We start from the raw sequence: 19,584 nt of genomic DNA, 5'->3' as shown, positions 1-19,584 counted from the left end.
ACAACATCCATCACGCTGTTGTGTAACAACTGTGACCTCGAGTCGGGACCCACCCCGAGGCTCCTGGAAATATTGCATTTAATTAAATCCTGTTATTGCACAAGTATTATATATTTAAATTCTACACTAAATTGTCTCTAAACCATGTAATTGCTTCTCGGCTGCTATAAAAGCCTAGGCAGTGCCATTAGGATCTAATTTAGAGAACTCCACCTGATTTCTACCCAGAAGAAAACACAACTACCTCCTCATATTCAGGGGCTCGTTAAAGCTATTTGTGGTGAAGGTGCTGATTTAATTATAAAAAGGGTTAAAAAAAAGAGAACATATTTTCTTGATTGTAAACATTGAAATTTGGCTCTGAAAGTAAATATCACAATGTTCACAAGAGGGAATGTATGTCTTTGCTTTGGATCCTCCTCCTCATCATGAATAAATCAGGAAACATAAGTGTTTATATCACAAATGCAAAGGTTAACTAAGGTTGCTGTTCTAGCTAGTTGAGCTGAGCTGTCCTAGGGTGCAGGAAAAAAAAGTAAAAATGTGTGGTATTTCCCTTTAAATCTTTGCTTTGTCAGGACCAGTTCCATGTCTGCGGTTTTTTATGTTTTCTTAAAGCAGAGATCGCCATCAAGTGGTTATTCTGTGCTCTACATCTACCCCTTTCTTTCTTTGTTTCTTTTGTTGTCAGGGGAGGTCTTTGTGAAAGCATGTTTGGATGTTTCTCAATATTACATGTAAAGCTAAAGCAAATTTAGCATCTCTCATATCTATATTACTGGAATCATTGTTTTCATTTATTGTTTGTCTTTTGATGCCTAACATAATAACTGTGCAGATTGAATAAAGTAAATCATAATGTATAATTTCATTTTTTGCTGTAAATGAAATCCAACTGTCTCAGGAGGAAACACGATGATATTCTTGTAATGATTGAAGACTGTAGATTAAAAATAACTGAAAACCAAGCTTTGTGACAGTAACACATATTTTTATTTTGTGTATTTTTTTAAGTTATCAAAGCAACAACAAGACAAAAAGCATTTTTTTCAAAAATTTCTAGTAAACCCTTTATTCAGCACACATCTCACACAGAAGTACTACTTGAGAAGACAGGATGGTTAAAGATGTCTGACTGATAAATTACACAAACAAAGAAAACTCACAGTTCTTTAGACTTTTTGTTCCACTTTTACCTCTGTGCTTTCCTTCTGGAAGAGGACCTCAGTCATAAACTGAAGCTCTGTCTTGATGCAGTAACAGTCTGGTTTTGCTCTGATATAATCCACAATCTCTCTCAGACTTTCAGCTCTTCGGTCCCTGTGGATCAGAATAACAGAGCAGCCAGAGGGGCAGAGGAGCTCCTCTTTCTCCAGGGCCAGCAAGTCTGTAAGGTACTGCTTTGGGTCGTGGTCCATCAGCACCAGATTGAAACCCTCACTGGTCCCTTGATCAGGTTCAATAAATGGATGCAATGTTGGGATGCTCTCATTTGAACTACAAGTCACCACCTGGAACTGCAAAACAGCCAATGAAATAATGTCACAATCTCTCCGTTAGATTTGATGTAATTTTCGGCTTTTGTTTAGCACCATGTCTGTTCTGTGGATGTGAACATACCTGGGAGTGTTTGAAGCCTGAGACCAGTATGATTTCCTCTCCGAGCTCTGCTGTGAGTGGGTCCAGCTCCACTGTGACCAGTCTACCAGCAGGGGGCAGCAGACGCAGCAGTCGGACAGAGCTGTAGCCACAGTGCATCCCCAGCTCCAGCACTCTAGAGGGGCAAACACGCCTCACCACCTCATCCAACGCCTCGCCTGGGTTCACAGGACAGGGCTGGTGTTTACTTCTTCAATCAATTAAATAAGGATCAAAAGGATCTAGTGGATTTAGGATCATAAATGTTGTGCCGTGTAGGTGGAATTTCGACCAGTATATGATAAGCGTCTTATTTTAAGCTTCTTATTGTAAAGACAGACTAAAATTCAAGTATGTTCCATTAAACTAAAATCTGGATTATTAAATGGGGATTGTTATACTCTGGACATGTTATCACCAGTTATCACCTGTATTTTCTTCGTTGTCAGTATTATTACATGTAAGGAACTGAATACTGAAAGATAATGTGGGATACCTAATGTAGAACCCCTTTTCGTTCCCCTGTTGAAGCAAATTTTAAAAGTTACCAATTTAGAGAATTAGAGATTTGATGACATGTGAACTGTGTTTATGTTCTAAAACTTGAACTTGAGCTACAATCACGGGAAATTGTGAAATATAATAAAAATGTTGCACAACCATTAAGCAACTGAAATGCTGACATTGACAGTGAGTTTGTAGCAATAAAAGAAAAAATGATCATAATCGCATATCAGTCAACTTGCATCTGCATTGCATATATATCAAATATAAACTTGACTTACATCTTGTTTATATTGACTTCAGACCTGACTCAAACTCTTAATAATGACTTACAAACAATAAAAATTGTTCATGGGTTGTTAAGTAACAGTGAAAATGCACCTGCCCATCACCAGAGCATAACACTGAATCCAAACACAATAAACTTTGCTGGTATCTTGGCAGCCTGTACTGGACGTGTACCTCATATTACAGCCTTTGGTTTAAGAGACTTCAAACATCTTTGGTTTAATAGATGATCTGTGATGTGGAGCAAGAAAAACTAGCTAAATTAAACTTCAGATAAATCCTGCTGAAAACACTTTCAAGGACAATTTCTTGTAACTTAATGTACTGACCAATTTTTGGACCGATGCAGAGAGAAGGCTGGGTGGTACCATAGAGGTCAAAGGTCTCCACGACGCTGTCAGCATTGCCATGAGTGCATTGGGAGAACACAAAGGCGTGGGTGCTCCTTACGCACACTCTTCCTCGCACCAGCCTCAGTACCCAGGCCAGAGCTCGATGGCACAGTGCAGTAATTTTAACACGATAGCGGCTGGATAACATCATGATGACAGGAAGCAGCGGGATGGAAACGACCATCAGCGACATTGGAATAACTGTGGAGAAAAACAGTATGACGCCTCAAAATCTGTGGATCAAAAGAAGAGAAGGTGAGATCAGTCTGTGGACCTTAGATATGTGGCTGATTTGATGAATGTTATATTTGCCTTTTGACAAGAACAAGACATTGGGTATGATTTAAGTGAAGTTTGATAGCCAATTTTTACTCATTTACAGCTGTTATGAAACAGCAGATTTGATTCTTGGCAAGAAACAAAAGAAAAGAATACTAAAAGCAGTAGATTTAGGCAATAACTTTGTCATATTTGATATGGTGCTTTGTGTTAAAGACAATCCTCTGAAAATACTCACACTCTCATTTTTTTATACCAAGATAAATGAGAAGTCCTGAAAGTCCATCCACTGATGAAGCTAGAGCTCAGGGTGGATCTTGACATGCAGAAGTTAACTATTTACTATTTTATACTCATTATTGTGTATATGTGTTTCTCCAATGTGGAGTTGGTTCTTGATAACCAACACCACATCATTAATTAACAAATAGCATTCAGGACATTGAGCAAACTCTGACTTGTATGTTGTTGTTGTTTTTTTACTAACAGACAACAAAAGCTTACAGAAACACTGATCTCTGGCACCCCCTGTAGACAAAAATGTGGTATGATTTTGGTGTGAACTGGTAAAAGTGTTGATCCTTTCTACAGCAATCAATGTGACACCATAAATCATGGAGGGCAAATAGCCAATAGGTTTTTACTAATCTAATAAAAACACTACAGCAACCACTTCCCCTGAATTAATTTGCTGCTATGTTGAAACCTACAGACTCTCATGTCTCTCTTTTGAGAATCCAAACACCAAACACACAATAAATGGGTGAATGGTATCTTTTAAAATCAGCTCTCAGTATAATAAATACACCACACTGCCAACTGCCTTTCTGAATTATATATTGCTCCTACAAGTACTAACTTCAACCTTTCTCAGTAAAATAAAGCACACTGTATTTCTCTAATGTCAAAACATTACTTTGTAAGTTGTGTATCTCTGTGGTTTCTGCCAAGCAACAAGCTACATATAATTTAAATTACTTTATTGATTTTGCAAAACCCTTCCATGTGTTATTCTTAATCTTCTACTACATGCTCCATCATTAATTTATAGTCTACTGTATCTTACAATAAATAATACACCACTACCACAACACTATAACATCAATACACATATCTAATAAATGGTGTTTTAGTTTAAAATTGAATGAGGATTTTGGATATTCTAGTATCTTAAAATAATGAGAATGAACATTTGAACAAGGACATTGAACCAGTTTCTTGAGACAGAAGTAATAAATCATTAACAGTAGTTGAGTAATACTTGCGAAACTGCAGTGTTGCTCGTCCAGAATAAGAGTCTGTCCTGTTAAACACAGATGGCTGTGTCACTCTGTTAAGTCAAGTACTCTGTGGTTGAACAGCACATGACAGCAGCGTACCTAAAAAGACAGACATTGGTTGTATCTTAGACATAGATCTCCTAGGATATGGTCAACATGGAAGTAAAAGGGAAAAGGAGGGAAAGGAAATAGATGCGTGTGCACGGAAGAGAGGAGTAGCGAGTGAATACACCTTTAGTTCATATATCCTGTCACGGAAGCGACTCCTCCCACTTTATAGTACTACTGCTGTATTCCACAAGAGGTCAGCAGAGATGTTAGAATATCACCTGTGCAGGCCACAGAATTCATTGGCATCCTCTACCCTCAAATATGTTGTATTTATTTATGTGTGGGGTTTCTGTTTGAGAGATCTGCCATATTTAAGCTGATTTACTATGTAGGCAGCTTTTGTCTTATTGTTTGGCTGACAAAAAATGGGATTGTATTTCACTCTATATGCTGCTAGAAATGTCTTTAGAAAAGACTTAAATGCAATACAGGTGGCATGACTGCAGGGGCCAGGTAAGCCTTGGTAATAGTACCTCTGGTTATGATTTTAGAGTTTTCTAACCTCAGCCTTTACAGATGTTCGCTTTCTTATGATTTGGTCTTGTGAAAGATAACCAAGCTTTTTATTGACAGATAAGATAAGATATTCCTTTATTAGTCCCACAGAGGGGACATTTACATTATGGCAGTGGATAACAAACACAGAAAGCATCAATAAAAATAATACATAATAGTAAGTAAGCAATAAAAGACAATAGTAGTAAGACATATAGTAAATAAAAAAGTGTAATCTAATGCACTTCTTTGCGCTAGAATCAAACTAATGAAAGTGGTAGGAAAACAGGTTGATTAAAAGAGATAAAGACATTTTCTAAATAGCAGGCTATACTTTAGTTAATTGCCTTATGTTGCTCACAATCACTGGGTGTCATGGGTGATACTCTGTTTTGGATGCTTGTCTTGTGCTCTATCTCCAGTGAACTCTTTGCTCAGTCAGTTGCCCCATATAGTGATGAAAGTGGGTGTAAGATCCCCCCGTGTGTTGCTGCCCTCATTGGCTGGTGGCAGAGCGGCACTGCTCTGTGTATTTTTGGCCATTGGAGCGAATCATAATGCGGCGTGCAAGTCCCTCAGTCAGTCCAGCTGCGCCAAGTTAGCCAGGAGCAGCCAGTCGATCACCGGAACCACGGCCACTATGCCATTAAAATAAGAGCATGAGCGGATGGAGGCCTGAATCAGTAGGCTGTTTTATAGACCAGCTTTGTCGACTGGGACATGAGCTCCATTGGGCATTTTCAGGACAGCAACTACACTACTACAATATAACTATTATTCTGTTCAGTGAGTCTCAGATATAGATGTGAATGAACTGCGCATGTGCAAACGGGACCAATCACTGCACTGTCTTAGAATTTAAACAATTTAAACGTTTGCTATCAGGCGGTGTCAGAGTTTTTACTTCGATCGCATAACCTTCATTTTTGTAAACATAAAAACTGATAACTACTGTAAACTTGAACTTATATGCATTACATGGACCCACAGTTGTAGTTTTATTTATGTATTTATCTTTGAACCACAGTTGTAGTTTTATTTCTTTGAGGCAACAGGTGTAGTTTTCTCAGGCTGTGTTAGCTAAGCAGCTCCTCAGTCTGGACTGCTGCTATAGCAACGTAGGTTACTGACAAGCTATTAATTAACAGCATGTGTTAGCACCTTATGTCATTAATGTTGTTGACGAAAAATAACGTTAAAACAGCTAGCAGGCAGGCTAATTGAATATGTGTATACGAGCTGTGTGGAGGTTTATCAAGGACGGTCACATTTTTACCATGTTTTATAAGAGCAGCCTGCTTTCAGACAAGGACAGCAATATTAATTTCAATATTTTTGAAATGGCGTTCTGCTAACGTTATCTAGCAATCGACTATGCTAACCAGATAGCTTCTGTTTTAACGTCGCCTGCTGAGCTAACGTTACCTAGCAACCGTCTATGCTAGCCAGATAGTAGTAGTTTAGTGGCTGCTGTTCTGGCCGATAAAAAAAAATGCATTACTACTTTTCATTTCCAATATTTGAAAGTATGCTTATAATTATCGGTGGCCTTGTTGTCCATGCGCCTGTGTCAGTGTTACGCAGTATTTGATAACCCATCAAATTGTGTGACCTGTAATGTAAAACTTTTACATTACAAATTTACAAATCTAGCTGGTAGTACCATACTTTTACAGTAAAAGTATGGTACTACCAGCTAGATTTACTCAAAGCACTAAAGCTTAATTTTCTGCTTGATTAGTACTTTTACTTTAGTAATTTTAATTATGTTTTTAAATACAGGATTCTTACTTATAATTAAGTATTTTTACATTGTGGAATTGACACTCTTACCCACGAAAGAGACTTCTTCCAACACTGCAGGTCACAGAATCTGATACCAAATACAGCGTAACACCTGTTAGCTGGTATTAGCAACAATAATGTAAATTTACCTTACGCGTAATAATTCACTTAGCGGTTAAATATTAAAATAACAAAAACATTTAAATAAAATCTTACTTTTAGGGTAGTAGGTGTCAGAACAAGACAAGCTGGTGCATGTTCCTTGCATGCTTTTATTTTGGGTGCCCTCACCGGAAGCTGTGCATGTGACTGTGGCTAACTTGACGCTAATGTCTGCACGCAGCCTCCCTACTGGAGCGATACTGGAGAGCAGCAACTGGTTCGTCCGCCTCGCCGGTGCTGCTGCTGCTGCGACACCTACAACAGACGGAGGAGACAGAGCTGACTGACGCGGTTCACGACTTATTTTCTGTGGAATAACACCTCACACAGACAGCTGTTTTTTTGTTTTTGTTTTTTACACATTTAATACTTGCAGAGCAGAGCTTCCTCGCCAATGGCAAGTCCGGTTGCAGACATAGGACAGTCTCATCAGCATCACCCTGTGACCGAGTCGGCCGCAGACTCCGCTTTTCAAGAGGCGCAGAAATGGATCGAGGTGAGTCATTGACCATCAACAAAAGATTCAGTTTACTGGATCAACACTTCGACACTTTGCTTCCCCTTTGGTGCAAGTGTTTTGTTGTCATTATGTGGCCTTAGTTACTGGTGTGCAGCCTGAACCTGCAGCTCTAAACGCCTTTTTGATTTTTTTATTGCTTCGTCACCTGTTGAAAGGTGCAATAATTGAATTAGCAGAAAAAAACACCCAATTATATCTTTGAAGTTTCTGTGTTGTATTACATGGTGTCTGTTGCTCAGTAGGGAAGCCTATTTATAGGGACTATGTTTAATTTAATAATGTTTTAATCTAATCAGCCATGTAACATTCCTGTACAGTAGTAGTCCAATAGGGACACAAGTTAATAACTATCATATTGCCCCCAAAGTAGAAAGTTATATGAATTAGCACATGTGTTTTAGCATTTCTACAATAATCTTTTAATATTTAGATAAGATACTGTCCATGCTTACAGTGGACCCTCCTGAGTGTTACATTAGGCTCTCAGTTGTTTTTTGGGCCATTGTACAGTGGCTGCTGCTGCTGTGGGGCCTTGTGCGTGTTTAGCTGAAAACAATGAATGCATCATGTGGAATGGATTTTTGCCTCATTGCGAGCCCGGTGAACAATAATCACACAAATGAGGTTTTGTTCTGGGAGAATTTCAATCACGACACTCGCTTGCCCCCGTTGCATTTGACTTTGTCATCCTGCAGCGAGCTGCCCTCCCCTTGTCAGCCTTCAAAACACTGATGACTGGCTGATTATCTGCGTGCTGTTGGTGGAATGCAGGCACAGCTTTGTAGGTTTACATAAAGGCTTAAATATGCGATTTAAAGCCCACTATGGCACAGAAAGAGCTTTTTAAGTGATTGATTCAGTGCAGCAGGGGCATAGGTAGGAATTAAGGGGCCTCTTTACAACAGAGAACTTGAGGGAACCCTGTACTTTTCCTCCATTTACATTTCATAATCAATCAATTGACATTTTTGAGTGTGTTAAAACCTCATCACATAAATTCCTGTTAGTCTCAGTTAACCGGACACCTTCTGTATCTATTTATGAGGATTCTCTGTTTGTAGTTTTGTAGTTTAAAAAAAAAAAGAAAACCGTGTGAAGCAGAAGTGTGAGATAATAAAAGGGAACTACTTTTAATATTTTAACCACAATCTCTTACATTTGTGTAACTGGGACTGTCCTACTAGCTATTTATCCTATCATTATTAATGCATTTATCACAGCTACAACTTGTCTCACAGCCTTTGTATTTCTAATGAGACAGTAAGAGATTTTACACTTTTCACATGTTTCTTTTTCTGACTTCTATTTTCACATTTATAACCCTGAGGTTCTTCTTAAAACTATCTTACATTAACCAGCTGTGTTAAAACAAATGTGAGTGTACGCAACCTTGAAAAATGTCTAAAAACTTATAGATCCTCTTTAATAGTGTCAGGCACCATTACAGGCCTATTTAGCAGGACCGAACTCCTTGGAGGCCCATATCACATCTTTAAAAAGCCATTACTGACCTAGAATCTCTGAGGCGGATCAGGCCTGAGAGCTGAAGAAGGTGAACTGAGGGAACTGATACCACACCTTTGTTGTTGTTGTTCTGTCACCCTTCTCCCGAGGGGGTTGATTTCATTACCTACACACACACAAACACACACACACACTCTTCAGTCACCTCAGGGAAGCAGAGGATGCAACAGGACAAAGCCTCAATTTGCATCCCAACAGCCGATGTTTAGCTGTATTCACATGCTGTGTCTTATATGGTGTCAAGACCTGAGGATTTGGGTTAACTCAACAGGTCTACTGTGTGCCGTCTATTGTCACTGACAAATTAGAGCGCGTAAAAGAAACTAAATCTAGCATTTTCACAGCTGCAACTCATCAGCCAAGCACTCGAAATTGAAACTTTTCCTGCATTTTCACGTCCTTTGTGCTCAGTTTCCAGTTTCATTTTCTGCTTTTAAGTAATAATTGCACCCATTTTTATCATGTCCAACCTCTCATGGAGGGGAATAAAGACCCATAGGGGCAGCATTGGATATCTTAATTGAGAAGACATAGCTTCTTACCTTCCATATAAACGTCAGACTTGACATGAGGTAGCTTATTTGGGGTGTTTGGGGCAATTTTTCATAACAAGGAGCAAGTTACTCTTTTCATTGTGGTTTGTTTTGGCAGGTGAGAATAATTGTGAACTCTTTTCTTGACCCTGTAACCACACCGAGACTCTTTAGGCTGCCGTTGAAAACCAGATTTATGCTTCTCTGTCAACATGTTCTGGTGGTCCCGCCATAGTCGCAGTAAAGGAGGAACTGATTTATAGTACAGCGCAGGTTTTTACCTTGTTGATTGGTGCAACGGTATGTGTATGTGTACTGTATTATCAAGGCTGTTTCATGCATTCATTACACATGGCTAAGCACTGGTAATGACTTTGCCAGATAACGCATTGGAAATTAATGTAGCGTTGCTGGAAAGGTAAAAGACAACTGAATCTCCAGCTTGTTTCATGTTGTCTTCCAGCATTAAACATGTAGTTGAGTTAACAGTCTCCATGTGGTATCACCATTGCCAACGTGTACAATAAATGCATTTTTGAGGAAGTGTATGTCCCAAGCAAGATGTTAAGGTACATTTCCTACTGAGATTTGTTTCATAAATAATCCATAATTGGTTGAAAGAACTTTCTTCTTATTCAACCTTTGATTTATGAAATAATGTGTCATGATGGGAACCAAAGCTTAGATAAATGGCATCCAACAGCGCTGCCTGTAAAACCCAACAACACTGTGACGCAGCATTCACACCTGCACTCTATACTTCCTTATAGCCACTTCCTCTCACCATGTCCTCAGTAATGCTGTCACTAATGACGGTGTTTAGGCTCTTCTGAACTTCAGAAGAGACTGACTGGCTCTTTTGAAGTGGGTGGAAACCTTCAGTTGGATCAGAGTGATTGATTCGTGTCATGTAACCACAGGGTGTTTGCATGAACGGAAAACCAGAGGAATTATCTCACCGGTTCTTTTCTCGTCAAATATCTCAGTGACGTGATGTATGAGGCTTTCTTCTTCTTAACTGTGGTCGAGGACTATTCCGCTGCAGGCAAATTCATGTCAAAACATAAATGTGAGGAGAGTATTTCTGTTAAGAGTTGTGTTATTTCGTCGGTCGTTATGTTATGATTAAAGACATTTCTGGAGGGGGGAAAAAATATCCAACAAGATAGATGAACATGAAGAATATATGTTGGAACAAATGGAAAGAAAGTTTAAATTATGTAATGAAAAAGTTGCCAAGAAAAGTTTGGCACGTGGAGCGTAATAAGATATCTTGTCAGTTTTAAGCAAAGCTAAATGCTAAAATACTGAATTGTGTTTCATGTTGGTCGCTGGTTTCCTTGGGGAGTCGGCCATATAAAATAATGAATCAAGTCTATATATACTGGAAGTTTAACCTCACTGCCAGGGAGGCTGTCTTGTAAAGCTTGGAAAAGATTGCATGATTTAAAACCCATAAGATGGACATGGCAGCTGTTTCTTGAGATTTTGGCACAGGTCACCTTCACTGTAGTTTGAAAGTAACAATAATAATAAACTTTATTTCAATAGCACCTTTCCAAACTGAAGTTACAAGGTGGTTCACATAATACATTATACACCATTTAAGTAAATAAATGGTATATTGTACACTAAAACACTAATCAAAACAATAGTCAAGCATAAATCAAATATGAAATCAACACATTAAGCAATTCAAAAAAGGAATTATACAATATTAGAATAAATAAAATACAATATTAGTATATAAAAAGTGTAGTTTATTCACATCTCTTGCCTCCTTATTGAGGGTCTGCCCAGTGGTAACTACTCCAACAATCACTATATGATATCTGGACAATGAGTGATGCTCAGTGCTTCAGACATTTATACTTTACATTGATAATATCTCCAGTATCATTCATATCTTTTCATCTGATTGTAAAGCTTGTTTCAACTTGTTCAGTGTCTCGTCTCTATTAGTTCTGTGTTTTCTCTCTCTCTCTCTCTCTCTCTCTCTCTCTCTCTCTCTCTCTCTCTCTCTCTCTCTCTCTCTCTCTCTCTCTCTCTCTCTACCCTGAACTCCCACCCCCCTCCGGTCCAAGTCGTGGCTTGTTTAGGGGCCTGTGAATAATGCGGAGCTCCATTGTGACAAGCCTGAAAGGAAAAGTGATACCATCTACATGTCTATGGCTGATATCATTGTGCTCAACAGTCAAAATCACCAGACGGATCCATCTAGTTAGATTCTGCTTTCAGTGCATATCATCTGTGACAGGATAATCTCATCCTCACTCTGCTGTTCACAGAATGTGAAACCATCCCGGGACTTGAGGTGCAGAGTAGTCATGTTTATAGAGAAGGCACAACTGCAAAAAAACTGCTGCAACCAGCATACAGTATATCCTTGTTTGATATTTGTTATTTTTTGAAGAAGTAACTGAACTATTGTCAGGGGGAAATGTAACACGTCCAATAGACACTCTGCTGAACTACCAAACATATTTGTGAGGTGAAATAGTGACAATGAGGACCACCCTAATCTGACTGGGATGAGAAACGGCATCTGATTAAAGTGGCAAACAGGACTAGACTTGATGACAGCTCGTCCACACTGTTTGTTGTGAATCCTTCAAGTTAAACAGCCAGGAACGAATGAACCGAGACAATAAAATGGAGGAAAAAGGGGAGCATATTTAACACTGTTGACGATCTTCATTATCAGTGTAGTCACCACGGCAACCAAAAGTACAAGATTTGTTTTGCCGTGCTTGTGTTGTGGTGGGAGAGAAACTACTCCGCATTACAAGGGAATGCTGGCGTGCATCTTTGCCAGATAGACAATTGACTGTGAACTAAACTGCTCGTGTGATTAATGTGGCCTTTCTGCATTTTGCTTGAGTTTTTTAGTTTTGTTTTTCCATTTTCTGTCTGTGTGTTTTGATCGCTTCCTGAGTTGGTGCAATCTATTATTCTCTTGAACTGGTGGACTTTGGATTAATTTAAGGGAAAGTACTGCTTATCTTCTCTTCTGTGATTTATGGAGTTTGTATTTTTCAACTTTATTAAAATGCTTCCCACCTGCTCTATTGGGATCCCTTTTCTCTGAAAGGCAGCAGCTGTCTCTACTGTACCTGCAGTCTGGCAGCTCAGGTGTGTCACAAAGCCCCCACCTGGCTCCTCTGTTTTCTCTATCAGCGTGGAAATCACCGGATGGACTCTATTGACTGGGGTTTTCTTCAACTGGAGCTCCTCTCATGTTTGGTGTAATGATCTCCACTGTGTGACTATAACTCTTGGCTGTTGCCAACGGCTGCCGTTCTACCCAAACTACGCAACTGCTTTTTGGAGGGATTTTCTACACAGCTACAGAGTTTATGCAGCTTTCTAATTACAACCCAGCTGCCAAGAGTTTGGGGTTTTAATAAACTGGCCTTGTTACATCCATAAACTCACACAGTGGTTTCAATGTGGAATACAGAAGCAAAACAAACTTGAGTATCATAGTTGGAAACACTGTAAGACTATCCTTTACCAGGTGAGATACAAAATATGGAGTGGTTGTGTTTGTGAAGCTGGAAATGTCCTGAAACGATGCATCAGATGCTCTGGGCTCACTGTCCATAAACTGGCCTTCTGTCAACATCAGAGCTTCAGAGCCCCTTGTGGACACTCAGTCACATTTGCCCTCCAACCTAATTAATAACAATCCAAGGCCTGGCAACCCAAAGCGTCTTTTTTCCACATAAATCTATCCTGTAGTCCCAGTTGTGGCTACAGAAGAGTGATGTAACACAGCTTCATTGACTTCTTCAGAGCCAAGGTCAACAACATCCGGTCTCCGATGTCCAGTTCTTCCTCTCTGCCCCCTCCTGTCATTTACCCGCTGTCTGGTGGGTCGCTGTCTCTACTTTGTTTTACTGGTGTCAGGCAGAGCCACATTGAGGAAATCCTGAGGAAGATGAAACCCTGTACTTGTGCCCTGGACCCCATTCCCACAGCTCTGCTCCAATCATATGTACCCATTTTCAGCCCCCCCGCAAACTGTCAAACTCTCCTCATGAGGTGTAGTTCACCAAGTTGCCCCCTCTTCAAGAAGCCCACCCTAGACCTACAAGTTCTTGCCAGCTACAAACCAATCTCCAACCTCCTTTTCCTGTCCTAGGTGTTGGAGAAGGTGGTTGCTTCTGAGCTTCAGGACCACCTTAAAGGCACCAACCTATTTAAAAATTTCAGTCAGGTTTTTGTTCAGCACCAGAAAAGCTCTACTCAGGTTTGTGAATGACCTGCTGATGGCAGCTGATGCAGGGTCCCTTTCTATCCTGATTGTTCTTGACCTGAGCACTGTATTTGATACTGTTCTCTTAGAGTGCCTCCACATCACCAAACTCTACACATAGGTGGCTCTCAGGGATGCAGGTTTAGATTGCTCCATGTCTCCTGCAGAGTCCAGCAAGAATCGGTTCTCTGACCATTCCTGTTTACTTTCTACATGTTCCCGCTTTGACGTGTCATCAGCAAATAAGAGATCATAACTGCCAAACTGTACATTAGGCTCTTCTGCTGCCATGTCACGCTTTCACACCGGTCCTAAGGATGAAGATGACGATGAAGGCCCTGATAAGCACACATCTCCTCTTGTCAAACTGAAGCAAAACCGGAGCATTCCTTATTTGCACATCCACCATACCTCAGGACACCTTTGACCTTTTTCATCTCCTCAGTCACTAATCTGGGTGTTAGATTTGACCCTAAGCTGACTTTTTAAGACCATACAAGACATCTATGTGAATCCTCTTTCTAACATCTCAAAAGCATCTCTTAAACTCTGCCCTCTCTAACCCTGTCAGATGCAGAGAAACTATGCAGTTATCTCTCTAATGCATTCTTCACATGGATCTAGGACAGGAGCGTCCAGAAGCTCCAGTACATTCAAAACATCATTGCAAGGATCCTGATGACAGTGTGGAACTGGAAACATTTAACACCAATTCTGTTTTCAATGCACTGGCACCATGTCTCCTACAGGATTGACTAACGAGTACTGCCACTTACATACAAATCCATCAGCGGACATGGGTTTCACTAGACTAAATGATCACGCCACAAAGCTCCACCAGCACCCTCAGATCTGCCAGCAGCTTGCTCCTCTGGGCCTCCAGAGCTCCGCGCTATGTGGAACAAAACAATTGGAGGGTGCTGTTATTGTTGAGCAAACTAATTCTTCATAATAAAACACAGAAATTACATCCATCTGGTTCATCTCCTGCATTAAAGTGAGAGAGCAAGCAAGCCTTTGTTGAGAGATTTCAGAGACAGAGACTGTGATATATGGATGTTAAGTGCTACACTATTAAGTGTTCATGCAGTCTTCTTCACTGACATAGTTTGTGTACACCTTAAATTTGGGCAAAAGCTAATAACCACACCCGTGAAGCTGTGCTAGTTTCATCAAAATGCTTACATTTTCACATCCTTTTAAAGCTGATACATACTGAATTGAAATTCATCATAATGTCTCTGTAGCTGCCTTTGCGATTGTTATGAGGTACTTTTTCAAGTTATTTTTCTGGAAGCACATTTTAGTTTTTGCTGCACAGAAATGGTTGATGGATACACACAGGCAAACCATCATTGTCTCCTTGTCTGACTTTCAAAGAGCTCCGTGATAGCCCGCTGTTTAGTGAAACTGGCCCAAAAGGTCACAAGGTGTATATTACAGAGGCTAATGCACATCTGTCAACAGCTATTTGTGCTGTCAAAATGTCCTTGAGCTCTAGCTTTATACCTTCACTATAAAATGTCTTTGCCTTGTTGGATATCATGACAGCAACTTCTTTTGAAATGCAATGCCACACCTCCCTCTATTTGTCCCCTGAGGCTGTTTTTTCAAAGGCAGCGAGCCATGTGCATAGAAAGATATGCAGTTGCTCTGAGTTCTTCCATGATGCCATTCCCAGTTTTTGGGGTATCGTCATTCTTCCATCTGTCAAATGTTCAGCTTTGCTGTCACCTTTTCTCAAAGTAGGCTACATGCTACACAACTAAAGCTGTAGAGGAATGTAATTTTAGAAGGAAGTGTCTGTCAGAGAAGGGTTTAGGGTAGATTGAGGATGTCCCCCTCATCACTCACCTTAATGATCTGATGAGCTGGAAATCCGCAGTCTACCACAAACCCCTCTCTTTCTGACTGTGCAGCTTAAATGACAAGCTTAGAGTAAACACTAATGTGTGTATTATTCCAGGATGAGAATTAAGTTACATGGAAATGATTATTTTCAGATGCCCAAGTCTTTTGCTTGGTTTTTCTGCATTCAAAGCCATATTTCCGCCATCTGTTGTCAGTATGTTTATGGACATAGTTAAATACAGTCAATACAGTCATTTTAATGCAGATTGAGTAAGAAGTAACCGCAGTGAAGTCCTTGAATCAAGATATTGACAGTTCAGTCAATTGAAAAGTAGTTACACTCTATTGATCCACAAACTTGTAGAGAGTGGGTACTTTTATTTTGTCTGCTTTTCATACTGCTATTGATGTTTTTGAGTAGATTAAAGGCATGGGGCACCACCAGTATTCAAATAATGTATATAAGCTTGTTAAAGTAAGCAACAGTTGCACTACTTAATTATTATTCATGTTGACTACATTGATCAATAGAACAACTTGCAACATGTTCTGCTCAGCTGAACTATGGCTGATAAAAGTGCAACACAAAATTGGATGCTGTGGTGTATAACATTCAATTCTCTCCCGGTACATAAATCACTGCTGCATAGCTTCACTCACACAAATGAGAAATCGCTGAAAGTAAGATACTAATCACTAATCCTGTGGTTATGATCCTCTTAATCTCAGCAGAAGCCTTCTGTCCAGTCCCGGTGAAGCAGGAAAAAGAGCTGGCGTGTTGACACGGTGGCATTAGTGAAACAACAAGCAGTAGGGATTAGATGTTTTAAAGAAGCACAACTATACGTTCAAAGTTGAGGCATCTTCTGGCCAAAGTTGGTCAGATATGGACTATATATTTTACTGAGATGAGGACAGCTTGTAAATAAAATGTCCTGGATTACAAAAGAACGTCATTGTTGTACAGTAAAGATGCAGCGAATGCCTACCATCTATGAACACACGCACGTTTGGGGTGAAAGGTGATTATGTGGTGGGATTACAAAAGTAGATGGGGAGATTAGCCCCCCCCCCCCCCCCCCCCCCCTTCAACGAGGTATTTGTATTTGTTCAGCCACTGAGGCAACATGCATTCATTCATGTTTATGGATCACCATGTTTTGTAGTTTCTGAAAATCCATTGTTGTTCACGTTAGCACATTTACGAAATGTGGCTGAGTCAGTAATCTCTTTTAAGTCCCTTCTTAAGACATGCTTTCATCGAAGAGCGTTTCCTGATCATATTTGAGTCTTAATTTTCCATGAATTGGTTTTACCCCCCTTTTAAATATGGTTAGTCTATTCTTGCTTTTTTCCCTACATTGAATCTCTTTTATAATGTCATTATTTTATTATTTGAGGATTTTGCTGCCTAGTGAAGCACTTCATAACTTGGATATTGAAAAGTTTATAAGTTTATTTATTGTTATTATTATCATTATTATTAGTATTATTATTACTAATGGTCAGGGTTGCATTGCTTCTTCATTGCCTGCAGCTGATCTTGAAGCATCACCTGATCATTAGCCATTTCTGGTGCTCATGTGTGTCCTGCCTGTAGCTAAATTGTATAATGCCCTTCTTCTAAACAACCTTTCACATAAAACAGTGGATGTGTTGGCTGCTGTTCCACTAAGGTCAAGTTGATATTTGAAAGCTATACCTGCCACTAAACAGGCAGCAGAGCAAACAAGGAACACACACACACACACACACACACACACACACACACACACACACACACACACACACACACACACACACACACACGCCCATAAGAAAAGGTCTTCTGGGAGGAGGAAAGGAGATGGCTCAACTTATCTAGTAAAATCCACTGCTACTTAATTTCACAATCAAATGTAATCAAATGAGACTGGCCACTGTAGTAAATGAAAGCAACATTATCCAGTTAGGCTGATGACCGCTTATCAAAGACTATGATTTTACATAATAAATATCATCCTTGTATACTGACCCGGAATTTGTTGATATAAGGAGGAAGGATCAATGGCTAATTGTCCAAAGATTTAAGAAAGAAGCCTGAGCCTGTACTGAGGCGTGATAATAAATAAAACAAGGTTAAACTATGATCTTGTGTGAGATAGGATGCATATCCGTTTTTAAATAATTAAAAAAAAGAGTCTGTTACCACTTTGACTGTGAAATGGGGTAGAAAGTGGCTTGATCAATGGATAGATACATGGGATTGTAGAGAGCCAAGAGAAGAGCACCAAGAATATATTCTGCTCACTCAGGATGTCTCTCTTTGGCTTTCTGCTGCCTGATGTTGCAAGTCTGTCTGTCTGCGACAAGGTGGACATATTTATCTTGTTCAGCTGTCAGGTCTGTATGTTCACGCAAAAAAAAAAAAAAAAAAGAGTGAAATTGAGCCTTCAAGGAGGAGAGTGCGAGGCAACCTGGCTCTCAAACTGCAGTGCGACACACACACACACAGAGACAATAAGCAACAGCCGGCTTGGTGCCAGAGCTGCACAGCCTCTCTGCAGGGAAGCTGTTACCAGTAGTAGTTGCTACACTAGCCACTGCACCTAATACTCACTCTGAGAAGAAACATAAGCGATGGATGATGACAGTTTGGTGAAGAGAGAAAGTATATTTCAAGCGTCTTAAGAATACTTTATCCAAAGTAACTTACATTGCAACAGTCGGCTAAAAGCGACAAAATATATAGTTTTAATAGTTTTTAATGTACAGTTAATCTGCATAACTTTGTTCTTGTGTTTCCTGTGTATGCTTGCACAGCTTTTCTGCTACGTTCTTAAGTAGCGGCAGGCCATTTTGAGCTGAACTTTTGTCGGGCGAGACACAACTGATCCCTTTAGTTAAAATGAGGAGTTATCTCTCTGATACCTCCTCATTTCACTCCGAAAACGTAAATGAGGTGATAGCTGCTGCACAGAGACCACCACGGAGCTGGAAGCTTCTGGTTAAGTCGCTGTTACCTACATCATCATTTCCAGTAAATAAGCTAAAGTAAAATAAAAATCTAAGTATCACAATATAAAATGTGTTTTTTTTCTGTTTAAATAGGCAAGGCAAGGCAGTTTTATTTATATAGCACATTTCATACACAATGGCAACTCAATGTGCTTGACATAAAACAGAAAAACATGCAATTTGAGAAACATTAAAACATACAATATACCCCCCACCCCCCACACTAATAATGAAAATAGAAAGAGAGAAATAAAATGCTAGAATAGAGCATTAAATATAAGATTACAGCAATAGTACAAAAGAGTAACAAGTTATCACCCATTTTTTTTTACTTAAGTGGTTACTTCTATTACAATGTGTAAAGTGCACTTTATGTCCTGTTTTCTAATTACATATCCAGCCACTGGCACACTGCATCACTCAGATACTAAATACCCTTACTACCAGCTGCTGAAAAAGAATCCTAGAGGAAACACTACTTGCAAAAATCTCCTGCCTGAAATGAGTTTTTCGTTGTGGTTGATGTAGCCTGAGTTGTAGCAAGCAGGAGGTTTGACTCTCTGAACCCTAATGAAGAATTTAAGATCATTTAGGCCTAGAATAATGATGAGGCATTAATATGGAAAATTAAAGCTAATTAGCCAAAGAAACTTTCCTTCTGTTGGTCTCTGTGCAAGCTGCAGCTGCTTTTTAGAGACATTGCCATTAATAATTCTTTAAAAGAAAAACAAAGCCACTTCAAGCCATTTTTCACAAGTAGAATTTCTTATGGAGCCTGGTCCTCTGCAATTTGGTGTGCTTCCTCTTTATGAAACCACAACAAGTCCAGAGAGCCCCAGGGTTGTTTTCACTTGACTATATATTCTTTTGAAGTAACCATAAAATGAGGGCTTTTTCAAAAGTTTTACTTGAAGTGTATCTTTTTTAAACAGCTTTCCTTTTCATTAAGGAGCAGACCACGAACCAA

General features: G+C 39.6%; 2 protein-coding genes across 5 annotated transcripts in view; one reads left to right on the top strand and one right to left on the bottom strand.

Moving 5' to 3' along the window:
* Positions 1 to 1,084: 1,084 nt before the first annotated feature.
* On the bottom strand, positions 1,085 to 4,591 carry LOC128363144 (transmembrane O-methyltransferase homolog). 3 transcript variants are annotated; one of them, XM_053324070.1, is made up of 4 exons: positions 4,363 to 4,591; positions 2,760 to 3,055; positions 1,621 to 1,817; positions 1,085 to 1,517 (listed from the first exon to the last, which is right to left on the bottom strand). In XM_053324070.1, the coding sequence occupies exons 2-4, from the start codon at positions 3,013 to 3,015 to the stop codon at positions 1,173 to 1,175; spliced, it is 798 nt and encodes a 265-aa protein (XP_053180045.1). In that variant the 5' UTR covers positions 3,016 to 3,055; positions 4,363 to 4,591; the 3' UTR covers positions 1,085 to 1,172. The 3 variants fall into 3 exon arrangements, with proteins under 3 accessions (XP_053180045.1, XP_053180047.1, XP_053180046.1); XM_053324072.1 differs by having other exon boundaries at positions 2,760 to 3,023; XM_053324071.1 differs by having other exon boundaries at positions 2,760 to 3,023; positions 4,367 to 4,591.
* Positions 4,592 to 7,266: 2,675 nt separating this feature from the next.
* The window catches only part of LOC128362485 (LIM and calponin homology domains-containing protein 1-like), a 92,407-nt gene continuing 80,089 nt past the window's right edge, over positions 7,267 to 19,584 (top strand). The window contains exon 1 of one of the 2 annotated variants that reach the window (XM_053323221.1): positions 7,267 to 7,430. In XM_053323221.1, the coding sequence (XP_053179196.1) occupies positions 7,329 to 7,430 (102 nt within the window). In that variant the 5' untranslated portion in view covers positions 7,267 to 7,328. The remainder of the gene's footprint in view (positions 7,431 to 19,584) is intronic. The other variant, XM_053323222.1, reaches the window with a different exon arrangement.

The sequence above is a fragment of the Scomber japonicus genome, chromosome 8 (genome assembly GCF_027409825.1).
Source record: "Scomber japonicus isolate fScoJap1 chromosome 8, fScoJap1.pri, whole genome shotgun sequence".
NCBI lineage: Eukaryota > Metazoa > Chordata > Actinopteri > Scombriformes > Scombridae > Scomber > Scomber japonicus.
The sequence above is the reverse complement of the archived record's forward strand: the minus strand, read 5'-3'. Positions and strand labels throughout refer to the sequence as shown.